The following is a 16,318-nucleotide window of genomic DNA, read 5'->3' on the forward strand; positions in this document are numbered from 1 at the left end:
AAATCTTGCTGTATGTATTTCCCATGTGCCCGTTTGCTACTTAAGCAACCTCTTCCCTGTGTTAAATTGAACGGAGAGCCTTTGAAATTTGTTACGTCATATGTTTATCTCGGTATTCACATTAATGACAAACTGAGTGACGACGACTGTATTCTTACCCAGATAAGAGGTCTGTATAGCCGTGCAAATACTATTATACGCAAATTCGCTTATTGTTCTTCATATGTTAAAAAGACGTTGTTTACAGCTCATTGCTCCCAACTTTTTGCTGCACAGTTGTGGGACAGAGCTAGTTCTAAAACTGTATCAAAGTGTCGAGTTGCTTACAATAACTGTCTTCGCATCATAATGTCACTACCCAGATTTTGTAGTGCAAGTGAAATGTTTGTATACAATAGGATTGACACATTTGATGCTACATGGCGTAAACAATGTTACTCATTTATATCCCGTCTATACAAGTCATCAAACAACATTATCCAATCTGTTCTTAAATCTGAAGTGATATTCCGTAGCAGATTCTTTCGCAATAACTGGGCCCGTCTGTACATATAGTCTTTTACTGATGTAATTGTGTGTGTATTATATATGTATGTTGTATATGGGCGAGTTATGCCTGACATAAAGAAATAAATAATAAAACTACACACACACACACACACACACACACACACATACACACACACACATACACACCACACACACAGATGCACATATACATACACACACACACCACACACAAATACACACAGACATGCACATAAAAACACATGCACATACACAAACACACACACAGAAACACACAGAAACACGCACACATGCAAATACACACATACACACACACACACATACATACACACACACACACACTCACGCACACACTCACGCACACAGACGCGCGCGCACATGCACACGCGGGCGCGCGCGCGCACACACACACACACACACACACACACACACACACATAGACACATAGACACACACACACACACATACACGCGCGCGCACACGCACACACACACACACTCACTCACACACACACAAACGCGCGCGAACACGCACACACACACACACACACTCACTCACACACACACACACACACACACACAATCAGACACACAGACACGCACTCACAGCACACACGCACACACGCACACACATACTCACACAATCACACACAGGCAAAACAAAAACCTTGAGTATTCCAGCACCGACAGTTTGCATAACATGTTACATGTTTTAACATGTAATATGTTATGCAAAATTAAAATGAAAATTACAGCATTCTGAAATATGCCTGTGCAGCAAGTGGCCCCCTGATGACGACTGGCCGTGGATTCCCTTCTACTATTACAACGTGGCGTGGGAGAGAACAGAAGCAGTTTTAAAAATAATCTATTTTGACGTACAGGTAAGACGTGTGTTGCAAACCAAATACACTTCCTTCTTAATACATCTATTTTCCAGGACGACAATTAAGAGCGTCAGATATAATTGGCAAGTACATGCATATGTGTACTTACGTTCGCAATCAAACTCTCCATCCAGTGTCTGCCTTTGTCACACATTCAGAACCTTCCCCCGACAGGCCAACCAAGTTTGGCTCAAGTTCGGGAGCAATCCGATTAACTTTAGGACACGCCACCGAATCGGATTTAAGTTACATTTGAGTCAAATATGACTTGCAACAACGCCCCGGCCACTACTGACTCTCTTCCGAACATCAAACAACTACCAGCCAACCATGACCGAACATGCCGGCCACATGCGAATGTTTTATATATTTTGAAACATTCGGCTGACGCAGCAGAACTAGTAGCAGACCTCACCGAACACCAGCCAACCACAGCAGACCTCGCTGACGACCTACTCCTAGGATCCTAAGCACTTCGGCCAGTGTTCGGGAGGCCATATTCGGCTTTATCAATCAACTGTGTATTAAAAACGCACTTACGGGGAAACAAGATGACTTTGCCAGTTGTAGCCTCCTTTGCAGACTTGTTCGCAGACGCTGGTGGAGAAAAACTCCCTCCATGGGAAACTCCCTCCCGGCTAAAGTCCCTCTCGGCATATTCGCGTCGCTCTCCTAAAAAAAATTAACGCTGCCGCCGCACAAGTCTGGGAAGGAGGCTATTAAACCTGTTGTAACTTTGCTTTCAGGTAGGAGAGGAGAAACCTAACAGGGTGGAATGTGTGATCAAGGGACAAACCTACCCTGTTGAAGTGATAGTAAAAGGTGGGAAAAAAGCCCTGACAAGGTTATCATTTCAGCATATTTTTACTTGCGTTTCTTACATCGCATAATCGGTAGGTTCCCGCTTACATACTTCATGCGATCGTCCGGCAATGGCAAACTGAGTGCATTAATTATAATTCTTGGGACAGTAGTTTTCTTGGTATATGCTGATGAATGATAGCATTATCTATCTGGGAGGGTTTAGTTCCTTTCATTTTGTAAAAACCTGACTTTCAGGCTTGTTTGAACTTCCCGGTAGAACTCTAGAAATTGTTTCGTTTGGCTGCGGTGTAAGGCCATTGGATGGGTCATAGGTCATAGGTCATGATGAGTTTGTTTTTGTCGGAACGCAGATGTTCTGCTTTAAGAAATTATGGCCTAAGTGGACAATTTAGGGGTCAGACAACCTTAGCTTGTCCGTGTGTGCTTTTTACTGATGTAGGTGACTTATGACAGCTTATTTCTTATATATATATATATATATATATACATATATATATGATTTCTTATATATTTACCATGTATTTTAATGGGAACTTGCAATGGTGCCATATGCCCTGCTGTGGTAAGAAGAATGCAAACCCAAACGCAACCTAATGCCGACGTGAACATTTGTGTACAAGGAACTTGTAAGTATCTGGATTTTTTCTTTATCCAGCCTGCCCCGTCGGCCGATTCGGACGGATCTGTATGGAGCGCTGTCAGTGTTACAACGGGGCTTCGTGTCACAGCTTCAACGGCGCGTGCAAGTGCGCCCCTGGCTGGACTGGAAGGCACTGCACCACTGGTAACGTTTAAATCATGATACCGATTTTATGCCCTTCAGTTATTTCGCAAGAGTCCCCAGACTCCAACGTTGCAGTATAAATTAACTTTTTTTTTACTTTTATTTCATTTTATCAGAAAATCCAGAAGTGCGCATCAGTCCTTCAAGCAGTGAACTGAGAGACTTGCGGTACGGACAGGAACTACAGCTGACATGCACAGGCTACAACTTTCCTATCACAAACATCACATGGTTCTTCAAGAATGACGTTTCTAAGACTGAAAAACCGCCGGAAGTCAAGGACAGGAAGTAAGGCTTCTTTAAGATCGTCTGACGTCTTACTGTTTTAATCTTCAATTCCATAGGAGATTAATATATTCCGTAGGCCACAGCAACTAAATTGATGGATGACATCAGCGCGTGCATGAATTTTCGCCTGATATCATGATTTTGGAGAAAAAAAAACATTTTGTTGCTCTCTGACAGTGCAAAATACGGGCAAAGATGTCTGTTGACATGCCGGAACGTGAACGGCAGATAAATATGAAGAGGGGAGACAAGACAAGGCTCCTATTTAATATTTTGACTTTTACTTTGATGGAGTGAAGTACTTCATTCCTTTTTTGAGTGATGATGGCTGTGTATATGTGATGTTCCCACTGAATCACAACCATGTAGCAATGATTAGAAATTTTAAGTTGTTTCAGTGACAAATGGCTGTTTTACTACTAGCAGTTGGCAGTAAAGTAAGCACAATGTAGGTATTATTTCTTGGTTAACAAGACTTATGATCGCATTAGATTTAGAGTCTGCGGAGGATGTCATCCATAAAATTTACATGCTAAGGCCTTACCTACAGAGACACAGTCCCACAACACGTGGAAACTCCGCAGCCTACACGAAACGATATTTCCACATATTGTCCCGTCTTTCTAACCCCCTCCACAGCTCTACACATCTAAATATCAGCTCCCTGCTGCCTCAGTATGAGGGTCACGTGACTTGTGAGGCCGTCAGTACCAGCGGAGAGAAATACAAAGACGCGGTCGACATACGGATAGCAGGTACTGTGTGCCACTTGTTATGTTTTACATGTAACGTTCAGATACTGGTTAAAACTCGCGTTTAATGGTCAACATTTTCAAGTAGTTTTACAATGATACATCAAAAAAAATCAAGCAAGTAACTGGATTTATTTTCCGAATAGTCAGTCGTTTCATATAGTAGCCATTATCTCTCATCACTTTTGTATTACTGTTGTGTAACAGTTGTAATGCTGTTGTATTACTGCTGTATAAGTGTTGTGTAATTGTTGCTTTTCTATTGTAATGCTGTCGTGTAATAGTTGTACTACTGTTGAGTAATCCTTTGATTACTGCTGTAACAATAATGCCATATTACCGTTGTATAACAGTCGTGATGCTGTTGCATTACCGCTGTGTTACTGTTGAAGAACTGTTGTATTGCTGTTGGGTAATTGTCTTGTTACTGTTGTGTGAGTGATGTTGTGTGAGTGTTGTGTTACTGTTGTGTAATACTGGTATTAATGTTGTGTCCTGTGGAACATGCCAGGTTGCCGGGACAACCTGTACGGTGAGCGGTGTGACCAGACCTGTGACTGTACCGGCCCGGCCACGTGTAACCGGACCCTCGGCTGTGCCTGTCCCGAGGGCGTGTCCGGCGACGGTTGTCCAAGTGAGTCACTTCCACAAGCTAATCGCTGCATGAAAAGTAGAACTTACCGAATGATATGATAAATGTTGAATACGTCTGGTGGTGGTTGGTTTAGGCGATAAACGTCGCAAGTATAGAATCCCTTAATGTGTGTATTTTTAATTCTATTCCAACATTTAACACATGCACAAGACATAGTGACGGCACACTTAGTCTAGTTCAAGTTATTTTTATGTCGCAACCAGATACAATGTAGTGGACAATAGACAATACTCATTTTAACTTGAGTTAATGCTGAGGTCACAATTCCCACACGGGGCCCGGCCAGGCAGCTTTTGGGAACGAAAAGTACGATATAAAAGACAGCAAAATACAGAAAAGTCTTTCATAATAACGATGGGCACTACGTTAACCATTCTTGAATTGTTAATTTTTCGTTCATACAAACAGCCCGGCCGGTCCCGGTTTGGAAATGTGACCAGGCATAATTAAGAAAAGTCGTGCCGGCGCGCCTTTCCCAAGGGCACATCATCGGTGTCATGGTAGGATTCGAATATTCGAATTAGGGACCTAATTCGAATCCATAATAATCCACAATCTCATAACAATGAAGGCAGCTTGTTTGCCAAGCTTTTTTTATTTGCACCCTCGCATCAGTTTTGGGGTTCCCAGAGGATGTCATCCATATAATCAAATCAACATGGCCTAAATGGAACTCTGCTGATACGTTGATTTTCATTATAGACCAAATCAAGTTATTCATTGAATATCTCCAACCGTTGCAGGACCCGAAGACGCCGACACCCAGTTTACTCTACTGGTCGTCAGTTTAACCTCATCAGGCGTGGTGATCCTCCTCGTCATTGTCATTATCCTGCTCCACAGGCAAAACAACAGGCTTCGTGTGGGACCCATTAACGACCCAGAAATCTTCAAACTTGGACAGAAGATGCAGGTAGCTTTTCTACAGATATATCATTCCGTTAGATTTGCCATTGTGTGATAAACTAAATACTAAAAAGGCCACAGCAAGTACATTTTATAATTTTTCAGCTTTATTCCGTATGCAAAAATCATACAGCACAAACACAAAACATTTGAACACAAAAATATACATAATAAACAAAATAGAAAAGTAAAGGAATGTAAAGTAACATCATTTGTCTGTCGTTTAAACAGTTGCTAATGTAAGGCAATCGTTTACATAACAAAAAAGAAGATACATATATGATATCGCATGAAAATAATAACTGTGCCATTCAACAGATTCTATGTATGGCATCCTCCGTATACTAAAATTTAAACTGAACTGAACTGAATGAAATAGGGTGTAAAAACAAGACGACCAAGAAGACAAAATTCCTGCATTTTAAAATTTTCTGAACATAAATTTTGGTAAACAAGAAATAAGGTGACAAACATTATTTTACAATCAACATGATTTTCAGTCATGTATTCAACTGTATTACCTGTTCTTGGAGATGTGTATGCATCTCATTTAACTAGAACAATTGTAGAAAAGAGCTTGAGGGTATCATCATGTGTTGTTTTATACGAGGGGCCCACCTTAGAGTTGTCAGTGTCAACACTTGCAAGCAATTTTGCCTCAGGTTTGCTGGATCCCTGATAGTCTCTGAACGGATAGACGTTTACGACATGTTGGCCCGTTTTCGACCTCCGGTGGACAACAAAATTTCTTGTTTATCCCCAGAAATCAGACAAGATGGAACTTGGAAGCATTTAAAGACTGAGCTCACTAATACTCTAGCCTGGTTACGAGACCAATCTTAGCTCCCGAGTCTTACATCCTTTTCGCAAATAGGAATCGGGAGGTAAAATAGGTTTAATAACCGGGCTACTAATATTTCAACAGTTCAACAGTTTGTTCATAAAAAAATAAGCCTTGCAGCCTGTATAAAAATATGCTGAATAACACTGATTTTTTTACAGTTGTCTAGCAAATACAAATACAAATTAACAATACAATACAATACATATACATATACAGAGACACAAACAAAAACATTACTCTATATTCATAATTACTAAAGCTGTTGCAGTGATAATGAGCGCTGTCCTACAAATACAGAAACAAGCCTCCATAAGGTTGAATTTCAAACTTTTACCAGGCCGTGATGCCACGGGAGCGAGGCCCCTCGTCGAGCAGTATCGACATGGATATGTTGAAGGAGAGGGAGATAGACAGAGGAAGGCTGCAGATCGGACAGCTCCTGGGAGAGGGCGCTTTTGGGCATGTAGTCAAGGCAACGCTGGAACAACCTGAAGGAGGCAATGTCGTGGTAGCTGTCAAGAAACTGAAAGGTACGTAATACAGACACACACACGGACACAACAGGCATATGCAATGCACATAAACGGTTAGATATGGCAAATAATGATAAAAACTGGCCCCAGAACTAGCGTATCTCACGCTTATGCTTATTTTGTATCGTATTGCTACGGTATTATATTGATATTTTATCTTGCGTTTTTGTATGTTATAATTAATAATTTGTATGATGCACGTGTCAGTGGTAGCCGCTACCTGCCTTGTTGCTGCCTGGCTACCACATGTGATGCCTTGTTGTATTTTCACTTAAGTAAAGTGAAGCAATGTAAAATCTGTGATTCTCTTAATTTCCAGACAACGCAGAAACAACTGCAAGGACTGACCTTCTGCGAGAGACCTGTATCATGTTGTTGTGCGGTGATCATGACAACGTCATCGGGCTCAAAGGCATCTGTTTTAGAGACGGTCAGTTCATATGTTTATGTCGTCTATATGATTGTGCATATACTCAGTATTATTTCTTAAGTCAGGAAAATGTGTACGACAGAAAGTGGTACATGAATTGTTAGTAAAAAGTTGAACTTTATTCCAACACACAGTTTACAGAGAGCTCAAATTTTCAGCGACCACTGTCGCCTAAATCAGGATAATTAATGACCAATCACTTCACAACGTGATCTCGCGAGAGTCCCGATTTACAAACACGTGACCTTATTCACACGAGACTTTACTGATACGTGACGTAAGCAATTGATCAAAAGTGCCAGTTTATATCGTACACCATCCCTGAAGGCTGAAGTGCTCTGATATATATGGCCTACTTAATGCCTCTTAAAAAGTAGTCCTGTTCAGTGTCCAGTATTCTAACTTTGTCCAGAGAGACGGTATGGCCCAGTATGTATTTCTAGAATAACACTTCTTTCACTCTTTATGCATATGTTTCTTTGTGAAAAAAAACTGATCCATTTAAAGGCACCATGCACAACAACACTTTCCGTGCATTCAGCACCAGGGACAGGACGCCTTCTTTATTTCTCGTTACATCAGAAAGTTAAGAAGGTGCAACACTAGTAAGACGTAAAAATGTTGAAAAAAACAACAAAAACAGACAAAACAAGAATTCGGTGACCTCATGTCTCAATGAAATATTCAAAACTTATTTACCTGTATCATTGGTTATGAAAATAAGGTTGTGATTAGCAGAACCTGTTTTGATTGATGGTTTTCTCGACTCAACTTACATCTATTTTGTATGTGAAAGTCTTTTGTTATCCTTTTGCAATGTCTCTTTTCAAAAGGAGCTGTGATACACGGCAGTATATATGTTGCATCCAACATGTTTGACAATCAGGAGCTTTACAATAAGGTTCTGCCCATTTTGTCCAAAGCATATAGAAAATGAATTTCACCTTGTTATGGAATGTACCAAATATGATGTTTTACGTAACAAACTATTTACATTTCTCGAATCAAGTACAACAGATTTCAAAAGTCTCGATGTTGGAGACAGATTTGAATACATCTCTACATGTAATGGTTCCCACAACGCAATTCAACACATTTATTTTATTGTTTGTTACTTTCTTTATATAGTTTGCCATACATTTTACCATGTGCAATTGTCGTGCAATAATACAGTTCTTCTACTATACTATAGGGCCACTGCAGCTGGTGCTGGAATATGCGGAACACGGGAGTCTCCTTCACCTGCTGTGGACGTTACGTGCGGAGTCCAAACTCAACAGGACCGTTCTGGTCAACAAACGGCACATCTTCGAGAACATGATGGTGGGAGTCTGCTGCGGGCTGGAGCACCTGGCGAGCCAGAGGGTGGGAATTTGTTGCTAATAATTTTCATAGATACCGACATGTGTAGCGCTTCACTACGTACACATTGGTCATCTTACGTGCGTTATTAATGGGGCGCTTTGTAACATTTTTGCATGAAGAATTTGTCTTCCATTGCCTAAAAAGAAGAAGTCAAACCCAGTAAAACTAGTACCATGTATGTTGTAGAATATAGTATAATGCTAGAAGTAGATATAGTCTCACATACTACTGTATTTTCTTTCTTATGTTGTTTGTAACTGAAATTAGCCCTCGGGCAAGTATTTGCAATAAATTTTCATTATTAAAAACAAGGAATTCATGAAAATAAACGTTCAATTTTAATGTAACTGCACTTTTCAACATATTTCTGCAATTATCTCCCATTTTTGGTTGGCGCTAAAATAGTCCACATGAGGCGCACTCAGTTACAAAATTACCAAAAAATCTCAAGAAACAAAATTGGTCAAAATAATATGTAATTACAAATCTCATGTCAATGATTTTGGAACACAGAAAGAATTCAGTATCGCTGACCAAGGCTAATCTGATCTATTTATCACCAAGACATGGTTTGGTGAATAAAAAAAATATTTAGGCGACATTTCGGTGACCGTCTAATTCCGGTTTAAATTGCACAACACCAGTGTCGTTACGGAACGTTAAGTATTTACAGTTACGGTAACAGTATCTACAATGCAGTCCCAAACGTACAGTAGTATAGCACATCGTCTCATAGAACGGCTCATGTAAGGTCGTATTCGCGCATAGAACGTTGACATCCCGTCTGTATAGTTTCCAAATGTTGTGTTGGAAAAGATACCGTCTGCAACAGGCAAAATTCTGATGCAACGTTGACCAAAGATCCAAGGAAAACCGTGAAAAATCAGGGTTTCGGACAGGAGCAGTACGTTATGCCGACGTGCTCACTAGTGCAAAGTATACAGTCAGTCAGAATTGCCCAGAGGAAGGTGACGGGCGGTCACTGAAACGTCGGCTGAACTTAAAACACTTGTAAACTGACCAACTTGATGAAACTATGCACGGACTTGACTTGATCATTTCTATTCACATGTATGCACATCCAGCTGGTTCACCGAGACATCGCCGCCAGAAACATCCTGATCTGTGGGAAGGGAACCGCAAAGATTGCTGACTTCGGGCTGGCTCGTGACACGTACGCTGTTGGGTACCATCGACAGGGGAGGGTAGGTCGTTATCAGTTGAGGTTGGTTGCCGTATTTTTACTGGACAATACCGACACAAACCTTAGCCCTAAATAACGTATGTTCAGGCTGTTGGCCAGCCCCCGAGGTAACGTGCGATCTGAACTTAGTTCTTGACGCACGTCAACACACCCAGGGTACACAGTTTTCGTACGCAGTTTTCAGGGGTGCCAGAGAATTTATCAGAATTTAACGGAATTCATACGATCCTTACTAGGAAAATACGAAGTTAACGGAATACACACGATCCATTACTAGTAGAAACATACGAAGTTTACGGAATACATGCGATCCATTACGCGGAAACATACGATTATTACTAATTTGGGGCCATTTGGTGACTTGCCATCGCGATCACCGGTTCCACCGTTTCCAAACCTCGCCCTGTTATTTTGGTTTAAAATACAAAAGTGCAAAAGTGCAGTTTGGGGTTTAGCATGCAGGATAAGCCCTTAAAATTCTTTGAAACCAAGATATTGTAGGGAGAATAGCGCTATAATAGTCCGCCTATGATCGTGGTGCAAGTCACCAAATTAGTAAGGACCATATGTATTCCGTGTAATGTATCGTATGTATTCCGTAAACTTCGTTTGTTTCTATAGTATGGTTCGTATGTATTCCGTAAACTTCGTATGTTTCTAGTAATGAATCGTGTGTATTCCGTAAACTTCGTATGTTTCCTAGTAAGGATCGTATAAATTCCGTAAAATTCTCATAAATGCATTGAATGTGTACGTCATAGTTTTGCCTGAATGTGTAAACCGGTCAATAACTCATGCAATAGCTTCACGGGTTAGAAATAAAGACACTCTGGAGACAGAAGAAAAAGTTGTTTTTGTCTTGAGGAATATTTCTGTTACTGAGGGTCTCTGTCTTTTCATCCAGGGTAACGAACTCCTGCCTCTGAAGTGGATGGCACCGGAGGGCTTGAAGAACGAGGCTATGTTCACCCACAAGAGTGACGTGTGAGTATTTATTTGGTGATTTTATTTATTGAATTGTCAGACAACTTGGTGGCCCATTCAATTCTGTGACATTTTAGATGGACCAAGACTACAAAACAGCGAAGTCATCAGTATCAGTCATCAGAGAAAACAAACTGGCAAAATTTAACAAAATTTAACATGCATGCATGTGACAGATGATAGTAAAACATATTAAGTAACCGACAGTATAGATAAACAAATAAATGTGTTACATGAAAACGAACTTGTTTGCTTGCCAGGTGGTCTTTTGGGGTTCTGTTGTGGGAAGTGGCGCAGCTGGGTCGCACGCCGTACCCTGGGATGGACGGCGCAGACAGAATATACGATGCTCTGCGTAACCACTTCAGACTCCCGAGGCCACAGCTGTGTACAGAGGAAAGGTACGTCCGATATCGTGTACATTCGTGCTGCGTACCTGAAGACTTGGTGAAGATAAATTAAATGTACACAGTAGTCTGGTGGCCTTACAGCATCATAGGTGGTCAAAATGCGGGGGGTGGGGTGGTCGATGGGTTTATTACCCGGGCTAGGGCGCGCAGACCTCCAGCTTGGCATTAGACGACTTCACGGTAGAGCCGTCGGAACTGTACCAGGCAGGGCATTCTGCTGCGGGAATGATAGAAGGCAGTATTTGTACATGTACGTATCTGTTCTAGCCTATTTTTTTAAAGTTTCAAACCGGCTTCAAAGCATTCCGACTTCAGAGTGAACGCTATGTGGTTTCACCGGTTTATTTTAATGAATATGAACCTGGCCATGGGTGACGGGGTCATATTTCTTCATTTATATGCAATTAAAAAATGTACGCCGGCGCAAGTTCAAGAGCGGGAAGATGTCTGAATAACATGTCCATTCTAGGAGGAGCTGCACCTCTTCTGTCGTGACCACGCTGCCATTCGGCCGAGGTGCGCTCGGAGAGTTAGGGGCCTTTCTGTTATAGCTTTTATAGTTTGGAATTTGGAGCTGCCTCTGGTGCACCCCTGGACTGGTTTAAGTACTAGGCTGCCAGTTTGTATATCGTCATGGTTATACACTAGCTTCGCATCCAGTTAGTTGCTTGAGTAACTGTTTTTTTGGCGTATACACTAGCTTGTTGCTCCTTTCAGAGAGAACGCTTGAGATCGTAAATTTGCATAAGGGAGACATGTTACATTGAAGGGGAAATATCCAACACGTTTGCCACAAACTAGTGACAAACGTATAGATACTGTACAGTTCCCCATGGTACTACCAAACTGATGCACATTGTACATACGAGAAATCCTAAATATAGGTCATTAGTTATAGAAGACATTCATTCTGTGCACACTGTTCACACAGGTACCAGCTCATGCTGAAATGTTGGAAGTTTAACGAGAAGAGAAGGCCGGACGCCACAACAGTTAGAAAACAACTGGAGGCAGATCCCAATGTAAGTTTTTAAAATCATTTTTCTATGAAGATTTACTACATCTGTCGAAGGATTGACTCTCAGCTCTTCAAAGATGTCAAACTGAGGTATCAGTTTGACATCTTTGAGACTGTGAGGTTTGAACTACTCACACCGGGAAGAGCCTCTTCTCTTTTCGATAAGTGTGGTGGGTTCTTTAACGTGCCCAAGTTGTGGCTCTCTTTGAAATACGGGACCTACGGCTTTATCTCCAGACCAAGCGGACGCCCCTAACTGATGAAGCTCGGTACTCACCTGCAGCTGAGTCAAGTTAGGAAATAAGTGCCAAGTGCCTTTCCAAAGGACGCACAGACCTGAGTGTGGCCTGTCAGGGATTCGAACTTGGAACCTTCGGTTTCTGAGCGAACAACCACCTCAATAACCCAAAACCACATTTTCTTTTGTTGTGCTTCAAGTTTCAAGCACAAATGACCATTTGTTACCGCATATGGCAATAGAGACTCGGATTAAAGATGGGATTGGTAATTAAGATTTGCTGCTGGTATAGTAAGATTTCTTCATACTAGTTATAAGCTTTCAGCCTCGATACTAGTTCACATATACCACCCATTCTGCTAAATTAGCTGCCTATATTCATTCTATGAACTACTAGGTCAATGATTACTATGCCTTCTTATAACATATTAACCAGATTGTTGTTCAAATATAGAATTCAAAGCTGTATTGCAATTTCAGGTAGTGACCGCACTCATAATCTGTTCAGACCACAAAAACATAAATGTCATTTTGTTTTACAATGTTGTGTCTTCTTGTTACTTGTCAGGGCTTCTTCTACTTCAATGTTCCAACGGCAGCGATCGAGGCGGCGGCACCAGTCACTCCGGTGTGAGACCACATAGAACGTCGGTAGGAGATCAGGGTGACGACTGTCTGCTGTGGATCTTCACAGGAACTGACTTAATCAAGAGTTTATTTTTGTCCAGTCTTAATCAAGAGTTTTGGGTTACTCATTAGCTAATCATACAATCTGATCTTACAAACTGTATCCAATCCAGAAAACCACGACAAATTAAACAGTATTTACTAAAGTCAAGAGATAATTGTTGGAAAGTACATTGTTACAACCCTTGTCCTGCTGGTCATTCTGACAATATCTGTGCATTATGTGCTCCCTGTCTTACTAATCTACTGTGTCGTTTTGTCATTGTTACACTAGTACGGTATTTTCATTGTAATGTTTCTTACTTACTATTTCTACGAGTATATGTTTACGAGGGATGATTTGTCAATTTTGCTATGCTTTACTTTTATTATTTGTAATAATGTTTTTTTTTAAATTTTATTGTGGGGATATGCTCCTAGGAATACTCTAAAAAGCGCCAGAAGGAGACAAATCTGGATAAATAAATAAAGAACTAGAAAGAACATTGGTACAATGCAGATTCATGTGACTTCCATTGGTACAATGCAGATTCATTTTACTTCGATTGTTACTACGCAGATTCATTATGGGTTCACCACAAAGTGGTGAAACCATATTGCTTTTTCTGATGTTTCTTCTCCTCCTTCTTCTTCTCCTGCCATTTCTTTAAATTGATTCAGCTTCTTCATTTTGGGGCCTATGGACCTGAAATTTTGTATGAAGGTACAGTGGGCAAATACCCCCAGGCGTTTTTTTAATTTTTGTGATACAGGCTTTTAGAATGGTTTTATTTGAGCTTCTTGGCTGTGTTATAGCAAATGTATTACTGTGTCAGTGTGCCAAGTTTACCACGTTTGGGCATGAGTCATCACAGTGGAATGCAGGGCATCAACCAATAGGCATGCAGCTTTCCTCTATTCTTCTTGCTGATTGGCTGTTGGGATTTAACTGGGTTAAGTTGTATGTTACTTCATACTATAGTTATATCAATGTAAAGCATTGTTTTCCCTGTGTTTCTCATTCTTTCCCTGCCATGTCGTAAAATGTGGTGAAGCCATCGCTGTATTTGCTCCAAAGCAAATGTCGGCCTTTCTAGTTTGAATTCGATTGTTACTACGCAGATTCATTTTACTTCCTTTGTTACTAGGCAGATTCATTCTAGTACGCAGCTTCATTCTATTTTCATTGTTAGTTTGCGGAGTCATTCTATGTCCATCGTTACTATCTAGATTTATTGCATTTCCATCGTTTCTATGCGGATTCATTTTTGTTCCAGTGTTTCTATGCAGATTAATTTTACTTCCAGCAAGTTGTAACTAATACGTATATGATATCATGAATTCTTGTCGTTTCTTACCTGCTCAGTCACGCTTAATTCCTATTTGCTGATTATACCAATTATTGCCGCCAAATAATTCGTACAAGTCTGTGTATTGACCGTGCTGCACCGACATCAATTTTACCTTTACACAGTACATGTAACTACCAACACAGATGAATAATACATTGCCAGATGTTATCACCTTCGCCAAGAATTGGAGAAGGTTATGTTTTCGTGGCCGTGTGTGTGTGTGTGTGTGTGTGTGTGTGTGTGTGTGTCTGTCTGTCTGTCAACAGCATAACTCGAGAAAGCTTAGATGGATTATCTTGATATTTGGTAGGTGGGTAGGTCTTGATGAGAGCTCGAACTGATTAGATTTTGGGCCCCCTGGCGGCTTGTTATGGTACTGCAGCTGAACTTCCGGTTTTGATATCTCATGATCCAGACATGCTAGGGTGACGAAATTTGCATGGTAGGTAGCTCTCGTGCTGGGGAAGAAGTGACACGAGTTTGGGCCCCCTAGCTGCTCTGGAACTGCAGGGGCGTTAGTTGAAAAATGTTTAAAGGCTGATAACTCAAGAACCGGTGGATGGATCGTCGTGATTTTTGGCATGTAGGTAGCTGAAGTGATGCTTGACATAATGATATTACAATTATGCAAATAATAATGTAATTTGCATAATTAATGAGGAAAGTCTATTAATCAGCTGCATTCCATGATAGGACTATTCAAGCATGTGTCATACATAATTGAGAATGGCAGAAATACAGGCAGATATCAATTATGCAAATGAGGACTTAATTTGCATAATTAAAGAGAAAATGTTATAATTACATAGTGGTAACTGCCTGGAATTTCATACTTGGGATATTTGAAAGTTATGTAAAGGTGAACATAATTAAACATAACTTATTCAAATAAGGACCTCATTTGCATAATTTATGAGGAAATACTATAATGGCATTCTTTGATAAGATAAGACTGTCTTCTGGTGTAGAATATGATCTACAGATATAATTGATGCAATATAGGATCCCATTTGCACAATCAGTAATTACCTCCATGAAATGTGTCATGGAGGTTATATTTTCAGTTGCGTTTATCTGTCCGTCCGTCTGTCCGTCTGTCCGTCCGTCTGTTGGTCAACAAGATAACTCAAGAACGCCTGGATGGATTGGTTTCATACTTGGTGTGTTGGTAGGGTGTGACGAAAACTGGAAATGATTAGATCTTGGTCCCCCTAGTGGCTTCCCTTGGTACTGCAGCGCAACTTCCGGTTTTGATATCTCGCGATCTGGACATGCTAGGGTCATGAAATTTTGATGGAAGGTAGCTCTCGTGCTTGGGAAAAAGTCATATGAGTTTGGGCCCCCTAGCGGCTCTGGAACTGCAGGGCACTCTCTGGCGAAATGTTTATAAGCCAATAAGTCCAGACAGGAACAACATATTTTCATTATTTTTGGTGTGTAGGTAGCTGAGAGAGAGATGTACATAATTAAATGCAAATTATGCAAATGAGGACTTAATTTGCATAATTAATGAGGAAATTCTATAATTACAGTGTTTTACATTATACTACTTACATACATGTAATGTATGTAACCTATGGCAGGCGGAACTTCAACAGATACTAATTATGCAAATGATGACCTAATTTGCATAATTAATGCGAAAATTCT

The 16,318-nt window shown here is 40.7% G+C and overlaps 1 protein-coding gene across 2 annotated transcripts in view; it reads left to right on the forward strand.

The window, feature by feature from the left end:
- The window catches only part of LOC109478608 (fibroblast growth factor receptor 4-like), a 19,590-nt gene extending 5,700 nt beyond the window's left edge, over positions 1 to 13,890 (forward strand). For both annotated transcript variants that reach the window (XM_019780281.1, XM_019780280.1), the window contains 15 exons: positions 1,306 to 1,411; positions 2,161 to 2,236; positions 2,895 to 3,023; positions 3,140 to 3,311; positions 3,951 to 4,066; positions 4,575 to 4,697; positions 5,462 to 5,631; positions 6,806 to 6,998; positions 7,321 to 7,431; positions 8,624 to 8,796; positions 9,882 to 10,001; positions 10,905 to 10,984; positions 11,245 to 11,385; positions 12,326 to 12,416; positions 13,219 to 13,890. In XM_019780281.1, coding sequence (XP_019635840.1) covers positions 1,306 to 1,411; positions 2,161 to 2,236; positions 2,895 to 3,023; positions 3,140 to 3,311; positions 3,951 to 4,066; positions 4,575 to 4,697; positions 5,462 to 5,631; positions 6,806 to 6,998; positions 7,321 to 7,431; positions 8,624 to 8,796; positions 9,882 to 10,001; positions 10,905 to 10,984; positions 11,245 to 11,385; positions 12,326 to 12,416; positions 13,219 to 13,284 — 1,867 coding nt within the window. In that variant the 3' untranslated portion in view covers positions 13,285 to 13,890. The remainder of the gene's footprint in view (positions 1 to 1,305; positions 1,412 to 2,160; positions 2,237 to 2,894; positions 3,024 to 3,139; positions 3,312 to 3,950; positions 4,067 to 4,574; positions 4,698 to 5,461; positions 5,632 to 6,805; positions 6,999 to 7,320; positions 7,432 to 8,623; positions 8,797 to 9,881; positions 10,002 to 10,904; positions 10,985 to 11,244; positions 11,386 to 12,325; positions 12,417 to 13,218) is intronic.
- The last annotated feature ends 2,428 nt before the right edge of the window (positions 13,891 to 16,318 follow it).

The sequence above is a fragment of the Branchiostoma belcheri genome, unplaced genomic scaffold, assembly GCF_001625305.1.
Source record: "Branchiostoma belcheri isolate BF01 breed outbred unplaced genomic scaffold, Haploidv18h27 scaffold44, whole genome shotgun sequence".
In the NCBI taxonomy this organism is placed as follows: domain Eukaryota; kingdom Metazoa; phylum Chordata; class Leptocardii; order Amphioxiformes; family Branchiostomatidae; genus Branchiostoma; species Branchiostoma belcheri.